Below are 26,652 nucleotides of genomic sequence, written 5' to 3'. Positions count from 1 at the left end.
AAAGAATGAAATCTTGCCATCTGCAATATGTATGCATATAGAGAGTATAATGGTAAGTGAAATAAGCCAGAAAATGACAAATCATATGATTTCACTTATATGTGGAATTTAAGAAACAAAACAAATGAGCAAAGAAAAAATAAAGAGACGAAACAAAAAACAGACTCTTAACTATAGAGAACAAACTAATGGTTAGCAGAGGGGAGGTGGGTGGGGATTGGGTGAAACAGGTGAAGGGGATTAAGAGTACCCTTATCTTGATGAGCACCAAGTAATATATGGAATTGTTGAATCACTATATTGTACACCTGAAACTAATATAACACTGTATGTTTACTACATTGGAATTAAAATTAAAAAATAAGTAAAAATAAACATATTAGTGAAGAAAAAAAAGAAATTCTAAAAGGTTCGTTCAATTTGCACTGACACTATATAATAAGGAACATATTTAAAATGTTAAAAGCTCTCCACTAACAAAAGAACTCAGGAATTCCCACTATGAGAAAAACAGTTGAAATAATCTTGCTTTATACAGCTTTGCTTACGTTTGTGCCAAGAATTTTCTAGTTTTCTTGTGTGCTAAGGAAACGTAAGCCGACTGAGAAAGACATATGAAGAAGAGAGGCCAGCAAAGCCTTCCAAGATGGGGAAGACAAAAGAAAGCTGATGGAGGGTGTTTACTAAGATCTGACAGTTGAGTAACTCTGGGGTTTCCCTCATTTCATCTCATCCTGAACTGAACAGCCATATTTATGGTCTAGTCTGGTGATTCAGGATGCCTGAATTACTTTTATTTTCAATTTCGGTTTTAAGACATGATTTAGATGATAGAAATTTCTAACTTCCTCAGTTTTTTTAAGCTTTTATAAGAGGAGGATAGAAGGTGGAAGGAGCAAGTGAGCAAGCAGTGAGCAGCTGAGAACTGTTCTAGGACCCGCGGTGCTGCATAGCATGTGAGTACATCCTTTACATGCAACACTGTCTTGAACTCAAGACTTGATCTCTGATTCAAAGTGACAACTGAGGAATGGGCAGGAGGAGCAGGCTGCCTTTTGTCTGGCCCACAAGGCTCTGTGGCTGGCTTTAGTTTTAGGGAAGCTCAGCTTCGCCATTGGAAACAGTCCCAGCTGCAAAATGACAGCGAAGCACACCAGGTCTCCGTGGATGCGCTGCTCCCAGAACGATGTCAGCTCAGGACAGCAGCAAGTAGGAAACAATCCCTAGTTTGCTCTTACCAGGCTCTGTGGCAGGCATTACAGTTCCTAGAACAAGACAGTGCCCATCGAGGAGCTGAAGGGCAATGACAATCTAAAGAGATAGTTTCTTTCTAATCTTGCTATTAGTCATACTGAAGAAAGCTTCAGATTGAGAGTTCTGTAAATCTCCATGTAGAAATAAATTTAGTTCCCACATCCATGATCTTTATTAGTTAAAAATAACTATGTTGTCAAGTCTGTCTCTTTCTCCCTGCCCCCCTCTGGTGTTTGTTGGTTTGTTTTTCACAGAATCTACACAGTCACCTGTACCATTTGTTAAATGTATAGAATCTGGGTTTAACAATTTCTTTAGATAATTCTCATGTAGTTCAAATTTTGAAAACCAGTCCTGAATAAGATCGAATGGTTGCACTTCATTAATTTGAACTTAAAAGCTCTGTGGCTCATTCACAGCTAAGAAACCACAGACCTGTTTTCATAAAGTTGTTCAGTTGCTCCTGTCACATCTCCCTGAGCTTCCTCTAATCTTCTCCATAAAGAGGGGACTGTATACTTTCAATTATTACAGTGTAGCTGTTCAAGGCTTGTTTTACCTGCACGTTCTTTGTGCAAATTATTTTGATGATGTCCTATTTACCATTTTTTCATATTTTGATCATGCCTTTGGTGTCATATCCAAAAAATCATTGTCAAATCCAGTATCATGAAGGTTTTCTCCTGTGTTTTCTTCTATGAATTTTTGTAATTTTAGCTCTTATGTTTAAGTCTTTCATATGTTTTGAGTTAAATTTTATATATGGTGTTAAAGTAATGGTTCAACATCATACTTTTGCATGTGAATATCAAATTTCCCCAGCACCACTTGTGGAAAACACTGTGCTTTCCCCATTGAATGATCTTGGCAGGCTTGTCAAAAGTCATTTGACCATATACAGGAGGGTTTATTTCTGGTCTCTCTGTTCTATTCCGTTGGTCTATATGTCTATCTTTATGCCAGTACCACACTGTGACTGAACTAATTTTGTTTACATACCATTTTCCTGATTTACTTTAGTTCTTTGTGTTTTCTGTTAGCTTTTTGAGCATATTTAAGAAAATTACTTTAGTGTTTGCCTAGAATGTGCAATGCTTGTGTTTCTTCAGGGATGTTTTCTGCCACATTTGTTTATTACTTCCTTTGAATGGGCCATATTTTCCTGTTTTTCAGTATGCCTTGTGATTGTTGTTGTTTCTGTTGAAAATTGGTCATTTATGGAAACAGCCACCTTTTCCATTCTTTGCATATTGGTTTTGTGCCAGGGAAGTCTTTTGCTAATTAGTTGGGTCTTAGTATTGAGCCTTAGCATTTACCTAGGGAGAAACCTTAAAGTCTTTTTAGGTCTTTTCTGAGCATGCCTCTCCCCTGAGCTTATGTGCGGCTTTTTCAATTTTCCCATATACACACTGCTTTTAAATGTCTTAATTTCCCTCAGAATCTCTCCTTGAGGCCTTTGATGGTCTATTGTTTGTCTCCACCGTGAAAAGGAAAAAAAATTCTATTTCCCCTCTCAACACTATTCTCAATACTTCACTTCTGGTCACCACATGTATAGGCGATTTTCCACAGTAAGCAGTTCTGACACAAACAGTCTGAAGTTAGTGCGTGCCCTACAGGTTAAGGGCTCAGTCCTACAAAACGGTCCCCACTTCAGATCCTAATCCCAAATCCAGGGTGTCGCCTTGCTTCTGCCTGGCTATGTTTGCCATCTCTACTCCAGGTTCAATACTTTGCTAGAATAGCTTACAGAACTCATGAGAAAGAGTTTACTCACTAGATTACTGGTTTATAAAAAAGCAGAGAGAAGGAAAGAAAGAAAAAAGAAAGAGAGAGAGAGAGAGAGAGAGAGAGAAAGGAAAAGAAAGAAAGAAAGAAAGAAAGAAAAGAAAGAAAGGGAAAGAAAGAAAAAGAAAGAAAGAGAAAGAAAAGAGAAAGAAAGAAAGAGAGGGAGGGAAGGAGGGAAAGAGAGAGAGAGAGAAAGAAAGAAAAAAGAAAAAGAGAAGAAAGAAAGAAAGAGAATACAACCCTGGAACAGCAAGATAAAAGCGATGTATAGGGCAAGGTATCAAGAAAAGGGTGTGGAGCTTCCATGCTCTCTCTGGGCACACCACTCTCTGAACACCTGCACATATTCACCAACCCAGAAGCTCTTTAAACTCCTTCAGTTAGGGTTTTTTGGGGCACCTGGGTGGCTCAGTCGTTAAGCGTCTGCCTTCGGCTCAGGTCATGATCCCAGGGTCCTGGGATCAAGCCCCGCATTGGGCTCCCTGCTCCGCGGGAAGCCTGCTTCTCCCTCTCCCTCTCCCCCTGCTTGTGTTCCTCCTCTCGCTATCTCTCTGTGAAATGAATGAGTAAAATCTTAAAAAAAAAAAAAAAACAAAAAACTCCTTCAGTTAGGGTTTTTAATGTAGTCTTCATTCAATAGGCATAATTGAGTAAATCCCTGGCCATTGGTGATTAACTCAACCTTCAGCCCTCTCCCGCTCCCCAGAGGTTGGGAGATGAGGCTGAAAGTTCCAACTCTCTAATGACATTGTTGGTTCCCTTGGCAACCAGCCTTCATTCTGTGGTTATCCTGGGGTTCTTCCAAAATCATCTCATTAACATAAACTTTGGTGTAGCTGAAAGGTGCTTATTATGTATAACAGAAGACACTTCTTTCACCTTTTTCTCTCTGGAACTACTTTAGGACCTATTTTAGAACCAAAGACAAAAGACCAAATATTATAACAAAAGATACTTCCATTAACTTTCATCACTTGGGAAATTAAATGTGTTTGGAAGCCGTGTGTCAGGAGCAGGGACAAAGGCCACATACATACTTCTTATTGTAAATCACAATATCACACATTCATAATATTTTGCCAGAGGGGTCTGAAAGTCAGTCTCCCTGCAGCTTGCCCAAGCAATGCCCCTTGCTTCTCCCTGACTGAGATCTGAATTAGGTGAAACAAAGACCATTCTTTCAGACAGCTCAGAACAGATTAGGACATTATAAACATAGTTTGCTCTGCTCCATCCAGTCTAAAGGAGGGAAGTGGGAACTGAACTACTGCCTGAGATGGTCTGGTTTTTTTTATTTTTTATTTCTTATTTTTATTTATTTGAGAGAGAGAACACGAGCGGGGGGTGGAGGGGCAGAGGGAGAGGGAGAAGCAGACTCCCTGTTGAGCAGGGAGACCAACACAAGGCTTGATTCCAGGATCCTGTGTCATGACCTGAGCTGAAGGCAAACACTTAACAGACTGAGCCACCCAGGAGCCCCTAAGATGGTCTGTTTTATGTCTTCACTGGTAATCTCCTGCCCCAGGCATCTGCAGATCCATCTCTCTCTAGTTCATGAGCAATACCCACGAAACCAATGCCAGTGCTTCTTTCCATTTGATATCGATGTCACTACATTCCTAGCCCCTGCCCTTGCCTGAGATCCATGTGACATGAAACAGAGACCTGAAGAGTTAAACCCCACACAGGTTAGAACACTATGAACAAGGTCTGCTCTGTTCCCTCTGGGTCAAGGGAGAAAAGTGCGAAATGGGTTGCCACCTACTCCAGACCAAGACTAATACCACACCAGGGAGTGTGTGGGCCAAGGACAAGCAAAAACATCACAGAATTTCCTACCATTTTTAATATGGTTTTTTCTTGATTGGGTGTTTGCTTGGTTGCTTTAGACCTTTGACTGTTTTTACAGCACTACTATAAGATTATTCTAGCCAATATTTTCGTTATTTTTGATATCTCCTTGGGGAAACAAGAGCTTAGAGATTCCTAGCTTGCCATTTTGCTCAATTGTCTAGGTTTAATCCTGGCTTTATGTCTTACTCACCTTTTGTGAGATTCATTTATCTTATTTGCAAAGTGGGTACAATAATTTCTAACTTGTAGGTTCTCCTAAGTATCAGTGAGGCTGGGTATGTAAGGGATGTGTCACAGGGCCTGGTATATTGTAGGCCCTCAGTGATAGTAACAGTTGCTTGAATTTTATTATTACTATTGAAGCAAAACTTTGGAGAATAATAATACACTATCTTTTATCACTAATATCATCAGAGATTTGGGGCAAAAATAGAGGAAGCCCTCTGCAGTCTGCTAATTCTAGGTTACATTTTGTTCCATAGAAATCACAGAAGCTTCACCTAGTCCTAAACTGATGCATGTTTTGGATAACTCTAAGTCAGAGAATGACTTTGTAATCTTATTTCTACTAGGAGGCTTTTCTAAGTTGGCAGGTTGCCATGGCATCTGGACCCACTATGACGGCCCCCATTTGTCTGGTGGAAAACAACAATATGCACCTGTCAGTGAACCACACAGCTATACAGATCCTTGAAAGGATTTCTCAACCAGTAGTGGTGGTGGCCATTGTAGGACTGTATCGTACAGGCAAATCCTACTTGATGAACCGTCTTGCAGGAAAGAACCGAGGTGAGTGTTGTACTCAGTCTGGGGCCAACTGATTATCTCTAGCTATATCTCTTAGACCTTTAGTTTTCTTCCCTGGGCACGTGAAAGGAGAACCAAACTCCTCTCAGTCAACCGACCTTCCATTTCTAATTCTCACTAATTACTCTTATTGTAATCGGTTATCACACCGTTTTACTACTGCTAAGGAAAATCTCTCCTACTAATGCTCAGGATCCTACCTTTTTAACCTGATCAAGTACTGGGCTCTTATCATTGCATCTCCTCTCTCTCTTGAAACACATTTGCTTTTTTATGGGATAGTCCCATCAACATATAAAGATGTTTGAACATCTATTGAGGAGGGATAGAAGCAGAAAAATGTTCACCTTTGGCCCAGAAGGCTGACCTGTAGCCTGCATAGTTCCTATAAGGTTCAAACACGTGCTGGCTCTACATTCTGAAAGGGTCTCCTGGCTGCCTGTGCATCTCACCAATAGTTGATATTGAACTGAATGAGAAGCACCAGAGAAATCTTGTGAAAGTAGTTTTGAGTAGAAATTTGAAGAAACATTTATGATCTAATACTCCCTGCACGTCCCCTTCCTCTTGAGCAGTAAGCATATAAGCTTCATACAGCAAAAGTGTATCTTTTTGCCAATGCGTCTTGTCCATGTGCTACTTGAATAAACTAAGTTGCACTGTGAAATATCTCAAGAATTCTTTCTTGACGGTTGTGCTCATGGGCCCCACAACATCTATCATCTTGAAAATCCTTCCTGGATTTCACACCCTGTTGTAATTAACAACCTTCCTCCCCTCCTTTTTTTTTTATCCCTTTAGCAAAAAATATTATCTCAATTTCCTTTTTCTACTCTTTCTTTTCCCATGTTTCTATTTAATCTACTGCTCTCTGACTTTGTGCCTCACCATTCTTTCAAAATGCTCTAATTATGGTTACCAATGATCTCCATTTTTTTTTCCTTTTGCTTCATGAATGCCTCTTTGCCTCCATCTTGACCATTTCCTGACATCACTGCCCTGCTTGAAACAGATATCACACAAAGTAGGACATGCTTAAGGAATTTGAGAAAGAACCATCTTGTATGCCTGGGTATTTACATTCCAGAAAGTCTGACATTGTACCCTTTGGTTACTTAGATGAATCTTCTGTCATTGTTTTATTTTTTTTTTAAAGATTTTATTTATTTATTTGAGAGAGAGAATGAGAGAGAGAAAGAGAGCATGAGAGGGGGGAGGGTCAGAGGGAGAAGCAGACTCCCTGCTGAGCAGGGAGCCCGATGCGGGACTCGATCCTGGGACTCCAGGATCATGACCTGAGCTGAAGGCAGTCGCTTAACCAACTGAGCCACCCAGGTGCCCGAATCTTCTGTCATTGTATGTTGCCTTCTCCCTTCCCCTTCCAGGTTTCCCTCTGGGCTCTACAGTGCAGTCCAAAACCAAGGGCATCTGGATGTGGTGTGTGCCTCACCCCTGCAAGCCAGACCACACCCTGGTCCTTCTGGATACTGAGGGCCTGGGTGATGTGGAAAAGGTAAGGCAGGCAGTCACAGATAAATCCTGTTTATTCTGGATTTGCTCCTTACCTCATCATGATATTTTATAATTTAAATGCTGTAATCTATATGCAAAATCTAGAAATCCAACTATAGTAAATGAGGCATGCTGGTTTATTTGAAGTTCACTTCTAGGTGAGATATATTAGGTAAAATCCTTTATTTCTTTTTTGACTTTTTAAAAAAATTTTTATTGTTATGTTAATCACCATACAATACATCATTAGTTTTGGATATAGTGTTCCATGATTCATTGTTTGTGCACAACACCCAGTGCTCCATGCAGAACGTGCCCTCTTTAATACCCATCACCAGGCTAACCCATCCCCCCAACCCCCTCCCCTCCAGAACCCTCAGTTTGTTTTTCAGAATCCATCGTCTCTCATGGTTCGTCTCCCCCTCTGATTTCCCCCCCTTCATTCTTCCCCTCCTGCTATCTTTTTTTTTCCTTAACATATATTGCATTATTTGTTTCAGAGGTACAGATCTGTGATTCAACAGTCTTGCACAATTCACAGCGCTCACCATAGCACATACCCTCCCCAATGTCTATCACCCAGCCACCCCATCCCTCCCACCCCCCCAACACTCCAGCAACCCTCAGTTTGTTTCCTGAGATTAAGAATTCCTCCTATCAGTGAGGTCATATGATACATGTCTTTCTCTGATTGACTTATTTCACTCAGCATAACACCCTCCAGTTCCATCCACGTCGTTGCAAATGGCAAGATCTCATTCCTTTTGATGGCTGCATAATATTCCATTGTGTATATATACCACATCTTCTTTATCCATTCATCTGTCGATAGACATCTTGGCTCTTTCCACAGTTTGGCTATTGTGGACATTGCTACAATAAACATTGGGGTGCACATACCCCTTCGGGTCCCTACATTTGTATCTTTGGGGTAAATACCCAGTAGTGCAATTGCTGGATCATATGGTAGCTCTATTTCCAAGTGTTTGAGGAACCTCCATACCATTTTCCAGAGTGGTTGCACCAACTTGCATTACCACCAACAGTGTAGGAGGGTTCCCCATTCTCCGCATCCCCACTAACATCTGTCGTTTCCTGACTTGTTAATTTTAGCCATTCTGACTGGTGTGAGGTGGTATCTCATTGAGGTTTTGATTTGGATTTCCCTGATGTCGAGCGATGTTGAGCACTTTTTCATGTGTCTGTTGGCCATTTGGATGTCTTCTGTGGAAAAATGTCTGTTCATGTCTTCTGCCCATTTCTTGATTGGATTATGTGTTCTTTGGGTGTTGAGTTTGATAAGTTCTTTATAGATTTTGGATACCAGCCCTTTATCTGATATGTCATTTGCAAATATTTTCTCTCATTCTGTCGGTTGTCTTTTGGTTTTGTGGACTGTTTCTTTTGCTGTGCAAAAGCTTTTTATCTTGATGAAATCCCAATAGTTCATTTTTGCCCTTGCTTCCTTTGCCTTTGGCGATGTTTCTAGGAAGAAGTTGCTGCGGCTGAGGTCGAAGAGGTTGCTGCCTGTGTTCTCCTTTAGGATGTTGATGGACTCCTGTCTCATGTTTAGGTCTTTCAACCATTTGGAGTCTATTTTTGTGTGTGGTGTAAGGAAATGGTCCAGTTTCATTCTTCTGCATGTGGCTGTCCAATTTTCCCAACACCATTTGTTGAAGACACTGTCTTTTTTACACTGGACATTCTTTCCTGCTTTGTCAAAGATTAGTTGACCATAGAGTTGAGGGTCCATTTCTGGGCTCTCTATTCTGTTCCATTGATCTATGTGTCTCTTTTTGTGTCAGTACCATATTGTCTTGATGATGACAGCTTTGTAATAGAGCTGGAGGTCCAGAATTCTGATGCCGCCAGCTTTGCTTTTCTTTTTCAACATTCCTCTGGCTATTTGGGGTCTCTTCTGGTTCCATACAAATTTTAGGATTATTTGTTCCATTTCTTTGAAAAAAGTGGATGATATTTTGATGGGGATTGCATTGAATGTGTAGATTGCTCTAGGTAGCATTGACATCTTCACAGTGTTTGTTCTTCCAATCCATGAGCATGGAACATTTTTCCATTTCTTTGTGTCTTCCTCAATTTCTTTCATGAGTATTTTATAGTTTTCTGAGTACAGATCCTTTGCCTCTTTGGTTAGATTTATTCCTAGGTATCTTATGGCTTTGGGTGCAATTGTAAATGTGATTGACTCCTTAATTTGTCTCTCTTCTGTCTTGTTGTTGGTGTAGAGGAATGCCACTGATTTCTGCACATTGATTTTATATCCTGCCACTTTACTGAATTCCTGTATGAGTTCTAGCAGTTTTGGGGTGGAGTCTTTTGGGTTTTCCACATAAAGTATCATATCATCTGCAAAGAGTGAAAGTTTGACTTCCTCTTTGCTGATTTGGATGCCTTTGATTTCTTTTTGTTGTCTGATTGCTGTGGCTAGGACTTCTAATACTATGTTGAATAGCAGTGGTGATAGTGGACATCCCTGCCTCATTCCTGACCTTAGGGGAAAAGCTCTGAGCTTTTCCCCATTGAGAATGATATTCTCTGTAGGTTTTTCATTAGATGGCTTTCATGATATTGAGGTATGTACCCTCTATCCCTATACTCTGAAGAGTTTGATCAAGAAAGGATGCTGTACTTTGTCAAATGCTTTTTCTGCATCTATTGAGAGGATCATATGATTCTTGTTCTTTCTTTTGTGAATATATTGTATCACATTGATTGATTTGCGGATGTTGAACCAACCTTGCAGCCCAGGGATAAATCCCACTTGGTCGTGGTGAATAATCCTTTTAATGTACTGTTCGATCCTATTGGCTAGTATTTTGGTGAGAATTTTTGCATCCATGCTCATCAAGGATATTGGTCTGTAGTTCTCCTTTTTGATGGGGTCTTTGTCTGGTTTTGGGATCAAGGTAATGCTGGCCTCATAAAATGAATTTGGAAGTTTTCCTTCCATTTCTATTTTTTGGAACAGTTTCAGGAGAATAGGTATTAATTCTTCTTTAAATGTTTGATAGAATTCCCCTGGGAAGCCATCTGGCCCTGGGCTTGAGTTTGTTGGGAGATTTCTGATGACTGCTTCAATTTCCTTAGTGGTTATAGGTCTGTTCAGGTTTTCTATTTCTTCCTGGTTCACTTTTGGTAGTTGATACATCTCTAGGAATGTATCCATTTCTTCCAGGTTATCTAATTTGCTGCCATATAGTGGCTCATAATATGTTCTTATAATTGTTTGTATTTCTTTGGTGTTGGTTGTGATCTCTCCTCTTTCATTCATGATTTTGTTGATTTGGGTCATTTCTCTTTTCTTCTTGATCAGTCTGGCCAGGGGTTTATCAATCTTGTTAATTCTTTCAAAGAACCAGCTCCTAGTTTCGTTGATCTGTTCTACTGTTCTTTTGGTTTCTATTTCATTGATTTCTGCTCTGATCTTTAGTATTTCTCTTCTCCTGCTGGGTTTAGGCTTTATTTGCTGTTCTTTCTCCAGCTCCTTTAGGTGTAGGGTTAGGTTGTGTATTTGAGACCTTTCTTGTTTCTTGAGAAAGGCTTGTATTGCTATATACTTTCCTCTCAGGACTGCCTTTGCTGTATCCCAAAGATTTTGGACAGTTGTGTTTTCATTTTCATTGGTTTCCATGAATTTTTTTAATTCTTTAATTTCCTGGTTGACTGATTCATTCTTTAGTAGGATGCTCTTTAGCCTCCATGTATTTGAGTTCTTTCTGACTTTCCTCTTGTGATTGAGTTCTACTTTCAAAGCATTGTGGTCTGAAAATATGCAGGGAATGATCCCAATCTTTTGGTACCGGTTGAGACCTGATTTGTGGCCTAGGATGTGTTCAATTCTGGAGAATGTTCCATGGGCACTAGAGAAGAATGTGTATTCCGTTGCTTTGGGATGGAATGTTCTGAATATGTCTGTGAAGTCCATTTGGTCCAGTGTGTCATTTAAGTCTTTTTTTTTTTAAAGATTTTATTTATTTATTTGAGAGACAGAGAATGAGAGATAGAGAGCACAAGAGGGAAGAGGGTCAGAGGGAGAAGCAGACTCCCTGCCGAGCAGGGAGCCCGATGTGGGACTCGATCGCGGGACTCCAGGATCATGACCTGAGCCGAAGGCAGTCGCTTAACCAACTGAGCCACCCAGGCGCCCTCATTTAAGTCTTTATTTCCTTGTTGATCTTTTGCTTAGATGATCTGTCCATTTCAGTCAGGGGGGTGTTAAAGTCCCCCACTATTATTGTATTGTTGTCAATGTGTTTCTTTGCTTTTGTTATTAATTGGCTTATATAATTGGCTGCTCCCATGTTGGGGGCATAGATATTTACAATTGTTAGATCTTCTTGTTGGATAGACCCTTTAAGTAGGATAGAGTGTCCTTCCTCATCTCTTATTACTGTCTTTGGTTTAAAATCTAATTTGTCTGATATAAGGATTGCCACCCCAGCTTTCTTTTGGTGTCCATTAGCATGGTAAATTGTTTCCCACCCCCTCACCTTCAATGTGGGGGTGTCTTTGGGTCTAAAATGAGTCTCTTGCAGGCAGCATATTGATGGGTCTTGTTTTTTAATCCACTCGGATAGCCTGTGTCTTTTGATTGGGGCATTTAGCCCATTTACATTCAGGGTAACTATTGAAATATATGAATTTAGTGCCATTGTATTGCCTGTAAGGTGACTGTTACTGTATATTGTCTGTGTTCCTTTCTGGTCTATGCTGCCTTTAGGCTCTCTCTTTGCTTAGAGGACCCCTTTCAATATTTCTTGTAGGGCTGGTTTCGTGTTTGCAAATTACTTTAGTTTTTGTTTGTCCTGGAAGATTTTTATCTCTCCTTCCATTTTCAATGACAGCCTAGCTGGATATAGTATTCTTGGCTGCATATTTTTCTCATTTAGTGCCCTGAAGATATCATGCCAGTCCTTTCTCACCTGCCAGGTCTCTGTGGATAGGTCTGTTGCCAAACTAATGTTTCTACCATTGTACGTTATATATCTCTTCTCCCGAGCTGCTTTCAAGATTTTCTCTTTGTCTCTGAGACTCGTCAGTTTTACTATTAGATGTCGGGGTGTTGACCTATTTTTATTGATTTTGAGAGGGGCTCTCTGTGCCTCCTGGATTTTGATGCCTGTTTCCTTCCCCACATTAGGGAAGTTCTCTGCTATAATTTGCTCCAATATACCTTCTGCCCCTCTCTCTCTTTCTTCTTCTTCTGGGATCCCAATTATTCTAATGTTGTTTCATCTTATCGTATCCCTTATCTCTCGAATTCTGCCCTCATGATCCAGTAGTTATCTCTCTTTTTCTCAGCTTCCTTATTTTCCATCATTTGGTCTTCTATATCACTGATTCTCTCTTCTGCCTCAGTTATCCTAGCAGTTAGTGCCCCCATTTTTGATTGCACCTCATTAATAGCCTTTTTGATTTCAACTTGGTTAGATTTTAGTTCTTTTATTTCTCCAGAAAGGGTTTCTCTAATAACTTCCATGCTTTTTTCAAGCCCAGCTAGTATCTTTAAAATTATGATTCTGAACTCTAGGTCTGACATCGTACTAATGTCCGTATTTAGTAGGTCCCTGGCAGACAGTACTACCTCTTGTTTTTTTTTTTTTTTGCTGAGGTGATTTTTTTCGTCTTGTCATTTTGTCCAGAGGAGAATAGATGAATGAGAGAACAAAATGCTAACAGGTTAACAATGTCCCCAGCAAATATACTCTAAACAAATCAGAAAAGACCTGAAACCAGGGGAAAAGGGAGGGAAAGAAAGAAAAAAGCAAAAGAAAAAAAAAGCAAAAGATAAAAAGAAACAAAAACAGAACAAAAGAAAACAAAAAAACAGAATATGATCAAATATGATCAGGCTAGTACATAGATCAGTGCCACACACTAGATTTTGGGTGTATTTTGGTCTGTTAGAAGAAGGTGCCTCCTAAAATTTTAAAGAAAGAAAAACTTATATATGTACAAAATAAGGGTTGATACAATGAAGGGATGGAAAATGATTGTAAAGGTGAAAATTATAAAAGATTGTATAAAAGGAATTGATAAGAAGTTGTTTGCAAAACGAAAGATTAAAAAAAAAAAAAAGGTAGAGAATGTGATCAGGCAGGAGACTAGAACAAAGCCATACACTAGTGACTTAGGGTATGTTTTGATCTGTTAGAAGAAACTGTATCTCAAAATTTTAAAGAGAGAACAACTTATATATATATATATATATATATATATATATATATATATATATCCAAAAATAAGGGTATCTACTATGAAGGGATAGAATATGACTCTAAAAATGAAAAATAAAGAATTTTTTTTCAAAAAGGGATTGATAAGATGTTGGTTGAAAAAGGGAAAAAGAAAAATTCAAAAAAAAAGTTAAAAAAATTAACTTTGAAAAACTAATGAATCATGGTAAAAAAGCCATGAATTCTATGTGCAGTATTCCCCTAGCGCTGGAGTTCTCCCGTTCTCCTTGATCGGTAAACTTGGTCTTGGCTGGCTGTTTGTGCTGATCTTCTGGGGGAAGGGCCTGTTGCCGTGGTTTTCAAAAGTCTTTGCTGGAGGTGGAATTGCCCCGCCCTTGCCGGTCCAGGCTAAGCAATCTGCTCGGGTTTGCTCTCGGGAGCTTTTGTTCCCTGCAAGCTTTCCGTACAGCCTTGGAGGACGAGAGTGAAAATGGTGGCCTCCCAATCTCCGCCCGGAGGAGCCGAGAACTTGGGGCCCCACTCCTCAGTACGCCAGAGAAAAGCAGCCAGTCACTCCCGTGTTCCTGGTCTCCGGCCGCACTCTGTGCTCACCCGGCCTGTGACCGAGCATTTCTATCTCTGGCACCCTACTCAGTGTGGAGTCTCCAAACCCAGCTGATCCCTGTGGTGCACTCTCACGCCGTTCCTCCTGGGGGAGAAAGGGGAGTCTCTCCGGCTTTGCCCCTTGTTGGGTCCCTGCTGGAGGAGCAGTAGGGCCCGACTTCCAGAAAGTGGTCGCTTTTCTGTTCAGAGAGTTGTTGCTATTCTTCTCTTCGATCTCCTGTTGAGTTCCTAGGTGTTCAGAATGGTTTGATTCCTATTCAGCTGAATTCCTCAAATCTTTTATTTCTTGATACTGGGTGAATTATTCAATTTTTTTAAAAAGATTCATTTATTTGAGAGAGAAAGACCGCGAGTGGGGGGAAGGGGAGAGAGAAAATCTCAAGTAGACTCCCTGCTGAGCACAGAACCTGATGTAGGGCTTGATCTAATGACCCAGAGATCATGACCTGGGCCGAAACCAAGAGTCAGATGCTCAACGGACTGAGCCACCAAGGGGCCCCGAATTATTTGATTAAATTTAAGAAATAATTATTGAATAGCTGAGCTGCAGCCTCTTGGCTTAGTACTGTAGATATTAGTCACCACAGTAAAGGTCCTGCCCTCAAAGCATCTTCAGTCCAGTTGAGAAGACCACACATATGCAGTCAGATTTAAGAAATTTTGATTGGGAAAGAAGCAAGTTGGGAGAGAAGGTGCACTGCAATGCAATCGCTGACTACTGTCAGTTCCATGGGAGTTCTGTGGCTGGGATGCCTCTTTTGAGTTATCCTGAGTTGGGACAAGGGTGCTGATAAATCACTGAAAGGCTACTCTGGAAGCCTTTCTAGTTAAAAGAAGTGGCACCTGAGAACTGTCTTCCATCAGCACTCCCACTAGCTGGGGGAACCAGTCCTTCAATTTTACAAGGTGATTTGGGCAGCACACCATAGTTTGTACCACATACAGTTAAGAATAAGGGTGCCTTGGTAGGAAAGAGGAGAAACATCAACTCCATCCCAGGAGAGGAAATAATGTGATTTATCTTCCATGTGAAGTATTTGCGGTGTCGAGTTAAGAGTTGGTTTACATTTGTTATAGTAAATTCATCATCTACCCAAAGAGCATTCTGGAAGGTTTTGAGATCCCTCTGAATGTGCTGATTCTATAAAAGCATGTGTTTGGGGGCGCCAGGGTTGGCAGAGTCGGTTGAGCATCTGACTCTTGGTTTTTGCTCAGGTTGTGACCTCGGGGTTATGAGATTGAGCCCCACCCAGCTCCGCACTCAGCACAGAGTCTGCTTCAAACTCTTTCCCTCTACCTCTGCTCCCCACCCTGGCTCACTCTCTCTCAAATAGATAAATAAGTCATTGGGGGGAAAAAAGCATGTGTTTGCCCTATAACAAACATTTTCATATGGATTTTTTTGGTATTTTAATTTTCTACTAATGGGTGAAATGAATGTTTTTTCCTTTTGTGCCTTACATTGAGACTTACTTGGCAATGGTATCTAAATTTCTGCAGCTCCCCATTTCTGCTAAAAGAGGAGTTAGAAATTCTATATTTTTCTATTAATTTTTTATTTGTGGAAATCAGTATGGAGGTTTCTCAAAAAGTTAAAATAGAAATACCATATGCTCCAATAATTCCATTACTGAGAATTTACCCAAAGAAGGTGAAAACACTAATTCAAAAAGCTATATGCACCCCTATGTTTACTGCAGCATTATTTACAATAGTCAAGATATAGAAGCAACCTAAGAGTCCATTAATAGACAAATCAATAAGGAAGATGTGGTATAAATACATAACAGATTATTACAAACACATAAAAAAGGATGAGCTTGTGCCACTTGCAACAACATGGATGGCCCTAGAGAGTATTATGCTAAGTGAAATAAGTCAGACTGAGAAAAATACCACATGATTTCACTCATATGTGGAAACTAAAACACACACACACACAAATGAATTAACAAACAAAAAAACAGAATCAGACCTGCTGAGAACTAAGTCTGTGTTTCTTGATGGCTGTATTTGACCAATTCTTGAACACTCAGCTCAAGACTTCCAGTAAGCCTTCATAAAATATATTCTTTCTCCAACTTTCATAGTTCTGCTCTTCCTTGATAAAATTCTAAATTTTCATTTCATATTATAGCTATAGGTTCCATTGCTTATGTACATTACTAAGATATAAGATTACTAACATCTTTATAGATATTGTCACCTTTGTTACATTCATTGTTATGGATGTTTGTCACCACTCTGAAATAGTCACTTTGAAAGTAACAATTGCCATTTTCAAGTTTGGTTTTTAAATATAAGAGCAGTGGGAAACATTCAGTAGCTTCCTATAAACATTTGTTGAATTTAATTGAATATAATCTGAATCCCCAGCAATGGCAATTATGGTATATTTTATATAGCTATATGTAGAATGAATAAATGCTAACACTCATCATTGAATACCTAACTGCACACCAGGTACTGTCCTATTTTTTCTATATATGTTACTTTATTTCATCCAATAGAAGAAAAAGCAAGCTCTGTGAAGATTAGAATCTCTTTATGTATGAAGAAGTCACAATCACGAAAAAAGTCTTTGTAATTATCAAAGTTGACATCTTTATCTATGTCTGTCTTCAAACATTTCTTTGCATGGCAAGTATGTTAGCTGAAATAATAAATGAAAGACTGATAGAATAAGTGTCTGAATGAACTTCTAAAGACTAAACTCCCAAAACTTTTGCTACAATGTGTTTTCTAGGGTGACCCTAAGAATGACTCATGGATCTTTGCCCTGGCTGTGCTTCTGAGCAGCACCTTTGTCTACAACAGCTTGGGCACCATCAACCACCAGGCCCTGGAGCAGCTGCAGTATCCTTCCAGGGACCAAGCCACCATGTTTCATTAAGTTGATGGGAATAGAGATCAAGTTAGTTTTTCCTTCCCTGTCACTTAGCTGCCTTTGGTGGAGCAGAGGGGACCCAGGGCAAAACAGAGTGTTTATAATAATTTTTTGTTAGAGAAAAGTGGGAATGATGGGCAGGAACTTCCTTTTCCTTAATTGCACCCTAGTTATGTGACAGAGCTCACAAAACTAATCAGGGCAAAGTCCTCCCCAGAAGAGGATGGAACAGAAGATTCCACAGAGTTTGTGAGTTTCTTTCCAGACTTTACCTGGGCTGTAAGGGATTTCACCCTGGAGCTGAAGCTAAATGGTCATCCTATCACAGAAGATGAGTACCTGGAGAATGCCTTGAAGCTGATTGCAGGTATCAGAGCATGGCTTGGGCAGTGGATGGTCCAACAGAGGGTGGGAGCTACTAAACACAGTCCACTATCTGTGGCATTGCATTTGTATTCAAGACCAGATTGAAATCTGTAGAAGTGGTGACTTGAGGTTCGGTTGAAAAGCTCTAGGAACTGGAGTTTAAGTTCACCCAAGAAAAGTAGAGCCTAGGCTAGAATGAAATTATTCAAAACCAATTTGTTCTTTAAATAATGGCTAATTTAGCTACCAGACTTCAGTGGGTGCTTAAACTTTCCAAAGACCAGAGACATGTTCCTTAGTTTGGCTTCTGTTTTTCTGTGTTGAAAAAAACTGACCGAAATGTATTAGGCATGAAATTACAAGGAAAATCAATATATTACTATATATACATTTCAATAAAATATATTTTACAGTTAGATATTAATCTCAAAGGATATAATTTTCTAATGCCTGTATAGATATATCACATAAAAAATGTGTATTCTAAATAAACCAGAAGTATGCCTTTTCAAGCTACACCTTTTCAATATTTCTGAAAATTATCAGAACATTCATTTTACTGTCTATATCATAGTTTTCTCTTAATTGTCACATATTTATCCATGTTATAATTTTGAAATAATAAATTATTTTAATGGGTTACATTTATAATGGTATATATCTCATCTCTCATCTTGAGAGAAAGATCAATTTTGATTAATTCATTCTTGCTTTCAGTTTCTACTTACACTTTCCCAAAACATTTAATGAGAAACTGGCTAGGCAGAAGAGCAAAGTTGTTAAATCAAGTCTAGTCCTTTACCTCAAGGAGTCTGTAGAGTAGCGGTGACATTCTAGAATTACGCTTTAGTTACATTTACTCCTCCGAGGTTTTTGTGAAGTAAAATCACTAACATTATGCAAATTATTTCTAGCATCAAAGCAGTTTTCCTTAAATAACCAGAGTATCCTAGTATGCCTAATACTGTTGTTCCTAATACTCCTCCATTATTCCTTGATAATGATATATATTATAAATATATATTTAAAATGGTCCATCAATTTAAAAATGAGACAATGCACTTTCAGTTTGCTGAGACATTTTAGGTCAGCCATTTTAGATTTAGAACACAAGGATTTATGTGGCTTTTCTTGGTCCCAAGCTCAGTTTCTACATTAGACCAAAAAGTTCCATTTGACCCTCCATTCTTTTAGCCATTCATTCAGTAAACATCTAATGGACAACTGTACCACCATTTTCAGGTCTGGAGTTACTAGCCATAGTGTTCTTTACCTGGATCACCTGTCTTCCCAAATTTCTCTCCAGAATGCTACCATTGGTATGAGTTTGCTGTTCAAGGAAGTATTGAATGTCTGTGTTAAAGGTGATATAAGCATAGAAGACAGAAAAGAATCAAAATCCCTGTCATAAAAACTGTTAGCTCCTTTGCCTCAAGACTGTTCCCACAGTAATCTGTTGTTCCTATCCCTCAGGCAACAATCCCAGAATCCAAGCATCCAATCTACCCAGAGAGTGCATCAGGCATTTCTTTCCAAAACGGAAGTGTTTTGTCTTTGACCGGCCAATAAACGACACAAAACTTTTAGCCAATATTGAGAATATACCTGAATATCAATTGGATCCTCAATTCCAGACACAAGCAAACAATTTTTGTTCTTACATCTTCACCCAGGGAAGGACCAAGACTCTCAGAGAGGGAGTCACAGTGACTGGGAATCGTGAGTCTCCTTTTCCCATTTCTATGGGGCCTAATATCAGCATTTTTGTTTGATTCTATATGGAATTCTAGGTATACACATATTCATACTCCATGAAGAGATGTGTATATTTTATAATTATCTCACTTTGGAAGGTTTATAAATCCCTCTACAGGACTGCACACTTTGTCACTGGTATCTGTGTCATCCACTTAACTGAAAAAAAAAAATCCTCCACTGATTAAAAAAAAAATCACTAACTGGGGATAAAAACAGAACACACTGCTTTTTTTTTTTTTTTTCTCAAGGGAACTCCCATCTGGTAAGTGTTATTTGCAATAAATACAAAAATATTTTGGGACTTTAGAAGAGTACAAAAATAAATAGTATCCCATGAATCAGTGATTATCCATTGGAAGCTTTAAAATTCAGAATAAATATAATCTGATTTATCTTGCCTCATCTGTCTACCTATATAATCTATTTTGCTTTTAATTTTTTAAAGGGGAAATTATGTTTTCCAGATACCCTTTAGTATGTTAGATAAGGGTAAATTTTTAATTTTTTAGCCATGTGGCCTGGAGAACCATAAAAATTAAGAGCCAATAGGAAAACAAAGGTGAAGATAGAGGAGGCAGGGCTGTGTGTGGCATGGGGTGGGGGGATGGGGGTGGTGGGTATGAGTGCGCATGACTTCAGAAATGTAGTCTCAGAGTCTGGTATACTATGGGGTGATAATTTGATATTTATCCCTTTAATATCCTGGCTCATTCAGGGCTGAAGACTCTGGTGGTGACCTATGTGGATACCATCAATACTGGTTCAGTGCCTTGTTTGGAGAATGCAGTGACAACTCTAGCTGAGCTTGAGAACTCAGTGGCAGTGCAGAAGGCCTCTGACCACTACAGTGAGCAGATGGCCCAGCGAGTGAAGCTCCCCACAGACACGCTCCAGGAGCTGCTGGATGTGCATGCAGACTGTGAGAGGGAAGCCATTGCAGTGTTCATGGAGCACTCCTTCAAGGATGACAAGCGGGAGTTCCAGAAAAAGCTAGTGGTAATGTGTCTTAGTATTTACTCTTTGGGACCCTTCCCTTTAAAGAATGAAACCTAGAAGTACTTTTATTAACCCCATGGCTCATCTCTTACTCAAGGACAAAGCAATCTGGATTCTCATGGGAGAGTTTTTAAAGGACTACCTTCCTTCCTTCCTTTCTTTCTTTTTTCTTTTCTTTTCTTTTCTTTTCTTTTCTTTCTTTCTTTTCTTTCTTTCTTTCTTTCTTTCTTTCTTTCTTTCTTTCTTTCTTTCTTTCTTTCTTTCTTTCTTTCTTTTTCTTTCTTTCTTTCTTTTTTTCTTTTCTCTTCTTTTCTTTTCTTTTTTTTTTTCCTTCAAACCTGAGGCACTTTGTCTAGAAATCTCTCTTAAGTAAAATCAATATAGATATCCTCCTGATCTGAATATTTCTATGGATTCTAAGCCTGCCAACACCCAAAAGTCTTTCCTGAGCATGGATGTTTTCTGGCAACACACTCCCATTGTCAGGAAACAAGTATTCTCTCATCACACCCTCATTCCAGGCCATTTTCAGTTTACATTGCTCCTTGTTGTATCACCATAACACTGAAGATAAAATCACTGAATGCTCCAGTTGCAAGGAGCCATGGAGATTAGGTAATACAACTCCAACCTTTCAGAAGAACCAGGGAGGTTAAGAAACTTGCCTATAGTCTTGCAGAGAGTATTCAAGGTTGTGAGTAAATCGAGTCTTGTGAATCCTCTTTTATTCCATGTCCTTCTCCAACAGAATGCTTTTCTCATGAGGACCACGGTTAGACCAATTCTTTTACCAGATTCCTTGGAATGGTATTTTTTTCTGTTCCTTTCTTCAGGTGACATCCCCCTACTTTCCCCTTGTAGGAACTCATAAAGGATAAGAAGGAGCATTTCTTGCAGCAGAATGAAGAGGCATCCATTGAATACTGCCAGTCTAGGCTTGATCAGCTTTCACAGGTCCTAATGGAAAGTATTTCAGCAGGAACTTTCTCTGTTCCTGGAGGATACAAGCTCTACAGGGAAGCAAAGGAAAGTATTGAATGGAACTATTCACAAGTGCCCCGGAAAGGAGTGAAGGTGAGGAATAGGGGAGCATGGGGGGCCTACAGAATAAAGTCAAAGGGGTCTCCAGATAATCTGAGAGCAGAGTACCAATTGTGGGTGATAAACAGCATGGGGATATCATGACAGCTTTAGCTTTGAAGGACCACTATTTGCTATTTACTCCTGAGATGAGTGGAAATGTCTATTCCCAAAACAAGAGTATTGATTTCTGAAATCCATAGGAGATAGAACAGAAATTACTCATTTCCCAACCAACAACACAGCACTGAATATGGCAAGTGCTGACAATTTACAAGTTAAAGTAAGAATCCTTGTACTTATGTATGATCAAAAGTAAGAGAGGAAGTCAAATATAGACAATTGCATACAAAGTTATAACACATATGAATCTGTGGAAATGGGCTCCATATGATGCAATATTCTGGAGCTATAGAAAGGATGAGATCATGCCATCTGAGACAACATAGTAGACCTAAAGGATATTATGCTAAGTGAAATAAGTCAGACCGAGACAAATACCATATGATTTCACTCATAAGTGGAATCTTAAAAAACACCCACAAGTGAATAAACAAAAAACAGAATCAAACTTATAAATACAGAGAACAAACTGATGATTGCGAGAGAGGAGGGGGATGGGCAAAATGGGTGAAGGGGAGTGCGAGATCCAGACTTCCAGTTATGGAATGAATAAGTCATGAGAATGAAAGGCACAGCATAAGGAATAGAGTCAACAATATTGTGATAGTGATATAATGAGACAGATGGTAACTACACTTGTGGTGAACATAGCAAAATATAAATTTGTAGAATCACTATCTTGTACACACAACCTAATATAACATTGTGCATCAACTATACTCAAAAAAGTATAATAATAAAGAAATAAATAAAAGAAAATGGGCTACATAGGTTGTAGTAATAAACATAATAATTAATAATGCAACTAATATATACTGGACTCTTATTTCTTATAGGCATAATGTAAAGCTGTTTCCCTAGGCCCCTAAGTTTAATCTTTCAAACAACATTAAGAAATGTCTATATTTATTGTCAACATTTTACGTATCTGAACTGAGAGGCACCAACAGGTTAAAATAGCTTGCCTAAAGTTAAAGTCAGTAAAATAACAGAGGAGAGCAACAGTACAAATTAGAGGCAACATTAGAAAGCAAATACATAAAACACCAGAGATTGTGGATTTATAGAACTGAACATAGTTCTGACTGGCTGGAACCTAGAGTGAGGAGAAGGAAGTAGCACTAGGGGAGAGCCTGCAGGACACAGGAAGCAGGAGATACGGAGTCTGTGGCCACACTAAGGCGCTTGCACACCTTGTAGGGAGCCACTGTAGAATTTTAAGCATGAAGCACAAATTACATGGACATACTTGTTTTTGCAGCACTAATCTCCATAGTGGAACTCTAAGTTCTTTGCTCCTTCTTGGTTCCTCAGGCAAATGAGGTCCTCCAGAGCTTTCTGCAGTCGCAGGCTTCAATAGAGAAATCCATCTGGCAGGCAGATAAAGCGCTCACTGACAGGGAGAAGGCCATAGCAGGTATGGGGCAGGGCTTGGCTCACAATGGGTTGGGTAGCTCCCTCTGTCAGGTATAAGGGTAAAACCTTCCTGAGACAAGGAACGTCCTCTCCTTCTGAGGCACAACTCTGCTAAATCTAAAAACAAGGGGAGTTGTGGTTGTATGTCAGCCAGACGGGGCCATTCCCGTATTTTGAAATTCATGAGGAATTCAGAGATTTTCCACCTTCCCTTCCAGTTTGCTTTTGTCTCTGAGCTCTGGAGGGTAGAGATCAATCCTCACTTAATTTTCTTCCCTCTCCAAACTTTCCTGTGGCAGCGGAGCGAGTCAGCAAGGAGTCAGCTGAGAGGGAACAGGAGCTGCTAAGACAGAAACTACTGGAGCAGCAACAGCAGATGGAGGCTCAAGAAAGGACTCTCCAGGAAAACATAGTCCAACTGAAAGAGAAGATGGAGAAGGAGAGAGAAAACATACTAAAAGAACAGAATATGATGTTGGAGCATAAGCTGAAGGTAAGTCTGGCCATGGCCTTGGTAATGCTCAGTGGTCCTTCTTCTGGTACCTCCGGAAAAGATGGGTGAAGGCTACAGGGATGGAGCTCAGGACGTACCATTGCCATTAACTGCTTCTAACTTATTAAAACCCTGAATCCTTTGACTTCTTCTTCTCCCTCTCCTTCCTCTTCTCCTCCTCCTCCTCTTTCTTTTCTAAAGAAGCCTTTGAATTCCACTCTATATGTAGACTTTACAGAGTTCAGGATGAGTATGACACCTCCAAACCCTTGGAGAATATAAATAGCATTTGAGTTGCTATTTTGGGGATTTAAAAATGATCTCCTGAGGCTTGATTAAATAGATATTCCAACCATATGCAATTTTTAATTAATTTATTTTTAATTAACATATAATGTATTATTTGCTTCAGGGGTACAGGTGATTCAACAGTCTTGCACAATTCACAGCACTCACCATAGCACATACCCTCCCCAATGTCCATCACCCAGCCACCCCGTCCCTCCCACCCCCACCACTCCAGCAACACTGTTTGTTTCCTGAGATTAAGAGTCTCTTATGATTTGTCTCCTGCTTTGGTTTCATCTTGTTTCATTTTTTTCCTCTCTTCCCCTATGAAACTCTGCCTTGTTTCTTAAATTCTGCATATCCATATGTACTTAATACAAGCAGCAACTGGTTTGCTTTACCAAGATCACTGACAATTATCAGAAACTCTACTGCTACTTAAAGACCCTGAGGTAGGTCTATGCTGACATAAAACTATCAGAAATGTACAGACTCAAAAACACAGGGAAGTGATAGCTTCTAAATTTGCTATTTTATCTCCAGGTGTGGGTAGTTTACCCGACTTAGCAAATGGCATAGGGAGGAATTCTCTCTGGAGATTATCCATCAGGACATGTTTATGATAGATTTCTAGAAGAGCGAATAAGTTCCCATCATTTCTACTATTTGGGTGACCATACCAACCCAAGTGGGACTAAGTGTGATCAGACCAAGTCTACCTTCCAACTGGCATTTTAATTTTTTTTACTGAAACATGTTACATTTGTCCTCATGTCAGGCTTAGCATCCTAGTAAAACTTTAATGGTGTGTGACTACTAGGAAGGCTTTAAATTATGCTTCATCTCAACGTTTAGGTCCAAGCCAGGAGATATTCCTCACTGCAAAATTCTCCTTTCTAGATTGAGTAAGAAGGAACAATTTTAGAAGTAAAACAAAGATAGTTTGACCACGTTTTTATATATGAAGTGCAATTCTTGAAAAAAATGATCATTTTACTTCTCACTTTTTGTTTAGGTCCAACATGATCTGCTCAAAGAAGGATTTAGCAAGAAATCTGAAGAGATGAATGAAGAGATAAAGCAGTTGAAATATAGGATTGATGCTACTAAAAATAATAATACTCCCTGGTTTGCACAAGTCTTGGAGAGATTTAGCAGTGAAATTGTTTCAATATTTACTTCTCCTGTTAGAGTAGTTGATAATATTATACGCGGTGTGAGCTCACTATTTAAGAATTAGCAGCTCTCCTTTTAAAGAAATTAAAGAATGTGGCTATATACTCTGGCCTATTTTTGGTATATATGCTTTTCACTTTTATCCAGAAAAGTTTTAAATATAAAAAGTGCCTACAAGAGGATAGCAATGCCTGGCCTACATTAGATAGAATAAATGCATGTACACTTTGATAGAGCATGTTAACTTTTAGGAAATATACATGTGCAAAATGATAAATATATATAAAATCCACTGAGGTTTTACTTTAAGTGACAAAAGATTGCTTAATTAGATTACTGAACTATCTGTATCTATATATTGGTAATATAAATTGAACATGTGCCAGTATGAACACTGGAATACTATGTAGCCGGTAAATAAATTGACAGTGGAGCTGTATTTGTAAAAACATAGGAAATCTTGAAAATATAAAGAAATAAGGAATAAAACAGTGTGTATAATGTATTCACTATAAAAAATTATTATGTGCAATTATACCTATCTATGTACACATAAAATATCTCTGGAAAGTCTGTTAGAAACTAGTATCACTGGTTCCTTCTGAGAAGGACTGAATGGCATCAGGGGTGGAAGGGACACATGCTCTTCATTATATACTCTTATCTTTTGACTTTTATAAAGAAATCTTGAATAGCCATTTTATAAATAAATAACAGAAAATATAGAGTATAATACTAATAATGATAATCATAAAAAGAATGTGAAATTGGCTATGAGATAATAAAATTCCTCACTATTTCTAGAAATGACATCAGCCTGCTCAATGAGGTGGCCTAAAACTAAGATCAGAGTACCAGGATGCATAAAATTCACATCTTAATCTTGTTTTCATTTTGGCCTTGGTTTTTAATCCCTTATAATTACTTCAAAACTAAGTTACAAACTTTCATGTTGCCCTTTTAAATAAGCTCAGCTAGAGTAGCCTCTACTTCCTATATTTGAATTACACTTTTTAAGGTGTTAGAAGCAAATATAATTTATAATATTTATAGTATATAAATATATATGAATAAATTATATTAATATACTGTGTCAATCACAGAATCAGTATAATTATAATTATGCAATTATAATATATTATTATATTAATAATTATATTAATATATATTACATTACATGTATAATAAAATATTATTCAGCCATAGAAAAGAATGAAATCTTGCCATTTGCAATGACATAGATGGAGCTAGAGAGTATAATGTTAAGTGAAATAAGTCAGTCAGAGAAAGACAAATATCATATGATTTCACTCATATGTGGAACTGAAGAAACAAAACAAATGAGCAAAGGGAAAAAGAGAGAGACAAACCAAGAAACAGACTCTTAACTCTAGAAAACAAACTGATGGTTACCAGAGGGGAGGTCAGTGGAGGTTTGGGTGAAATAGGCTATGGGGATTAAGGAGTGCACTTGTGATGATGAGCACTGGGTGATTAAAATACAAACTTAGGGATCCCTGGGTGGCTCACAGTCGGTTAAGTGGCTGCCTTCAGCTCAGGTCATGATCCCAGGGTCCTGGAATTGAGCCCCGCATCAGACTCCTTGCTCAGTGGGGAGCCTGCTTCTCCCTCTGCCTGCCGCTCCCCCTGTTTGTGCTCTCTCTCCCTCTCTCTCTCTGACACATAAATAAAATCTTTAAAATAATATAAAATAAAAACTTTAAAAATGAAAATAAAAATAAAACTTACCAAAATTTGTGAAAAGCAGTGCAAGTTGTTGAAGGAGACTTGTAAGATTTTTTTTTGATATGTAATTGGACAGATTATGAACTAAATTTTGGGAGAGGAACTAAGGAGACACTAAGCAGCTGGGTGTTTTTAAAATTCATCTAACTGGGGAAAATATCCACTGTTTGCAATTAGTTTTCTGAGCCTCAGATAGTTGCCTCTGGGATCCCTCAAGAGCCCCTAATGGAGGGAAGGGACCTAAAGGTTGAGTGACTATAGAGAGTTGAGTGGCTGGAGTGGGAAGG

The 26,652-nt window shown here is 38.9% G+C and overlaps 2 protein-coding genes across 2 annotated transcripts in view; both read left to right on the top strand.

The window, feature by feature from the left end:
• Positions 1–1,307, top strand: part of LOC113926569 (guanylate-binding protein 6-like) — a 31,168-nt gene extending 29,861 nt beyond the window's left edge. Inside the window, 1 exon segment of the mRNA XM_035727055.1 lies at positions 1,018–1,307. Coding sequence (XP_035582948.1) covers positions 1,018–1,307 — 290 coding nt within the window.
• Positions 800–25,612, top strand: GBP6 (guanylate binding protein family member 6). Its single transcript, XM_027593387.2, has 11 exons — positions 800–956; positions 5,469–5,685; positions 7,089–7,216; positions 16,783–16,892; positions 17,094–17,290; positions 18,763–19,008; positions 19,763–20,043; positions 20,905–21,117; positions 22,561–22,663; positions 22,962–23,155; positions 24,459–25,612. Exons 2-11 carry the CDS (start codon positions 5,496–5,498, stop codon positions 24,681–24,683), a joined length of 1,887 nt encoding a protein of 628 aa, XP_027449188.1. The 5' UTR covers positions 800–956; positions 5,469–5,495; the 3' UTR covers positions 24,684–25,612.
• Positions 25,613–26,652: the final 1,040 nt, after the last annotated feature.

This window comes from Zalophus californianus, chromosome 4 (genome assembly GCF_009762305.2).
Source record: "Zalophus californianus isolate mZalCal1 chromosome 4, mZalCal1.pri.v2, whole genome shotgun sequence".
Classification (NCBI taxonomy): domain Eukaryota; kingdom Metazoa; phylum Chordata; class Mammalia; order Carnivora; family Otariidae; genus Zalophus; species Zalophus californianus.
The sequence above is the reverse complement of the archived record's forward strand: the minus strand, read 5'-3'. Positions and strand labels throughout refer to the sequence as shown.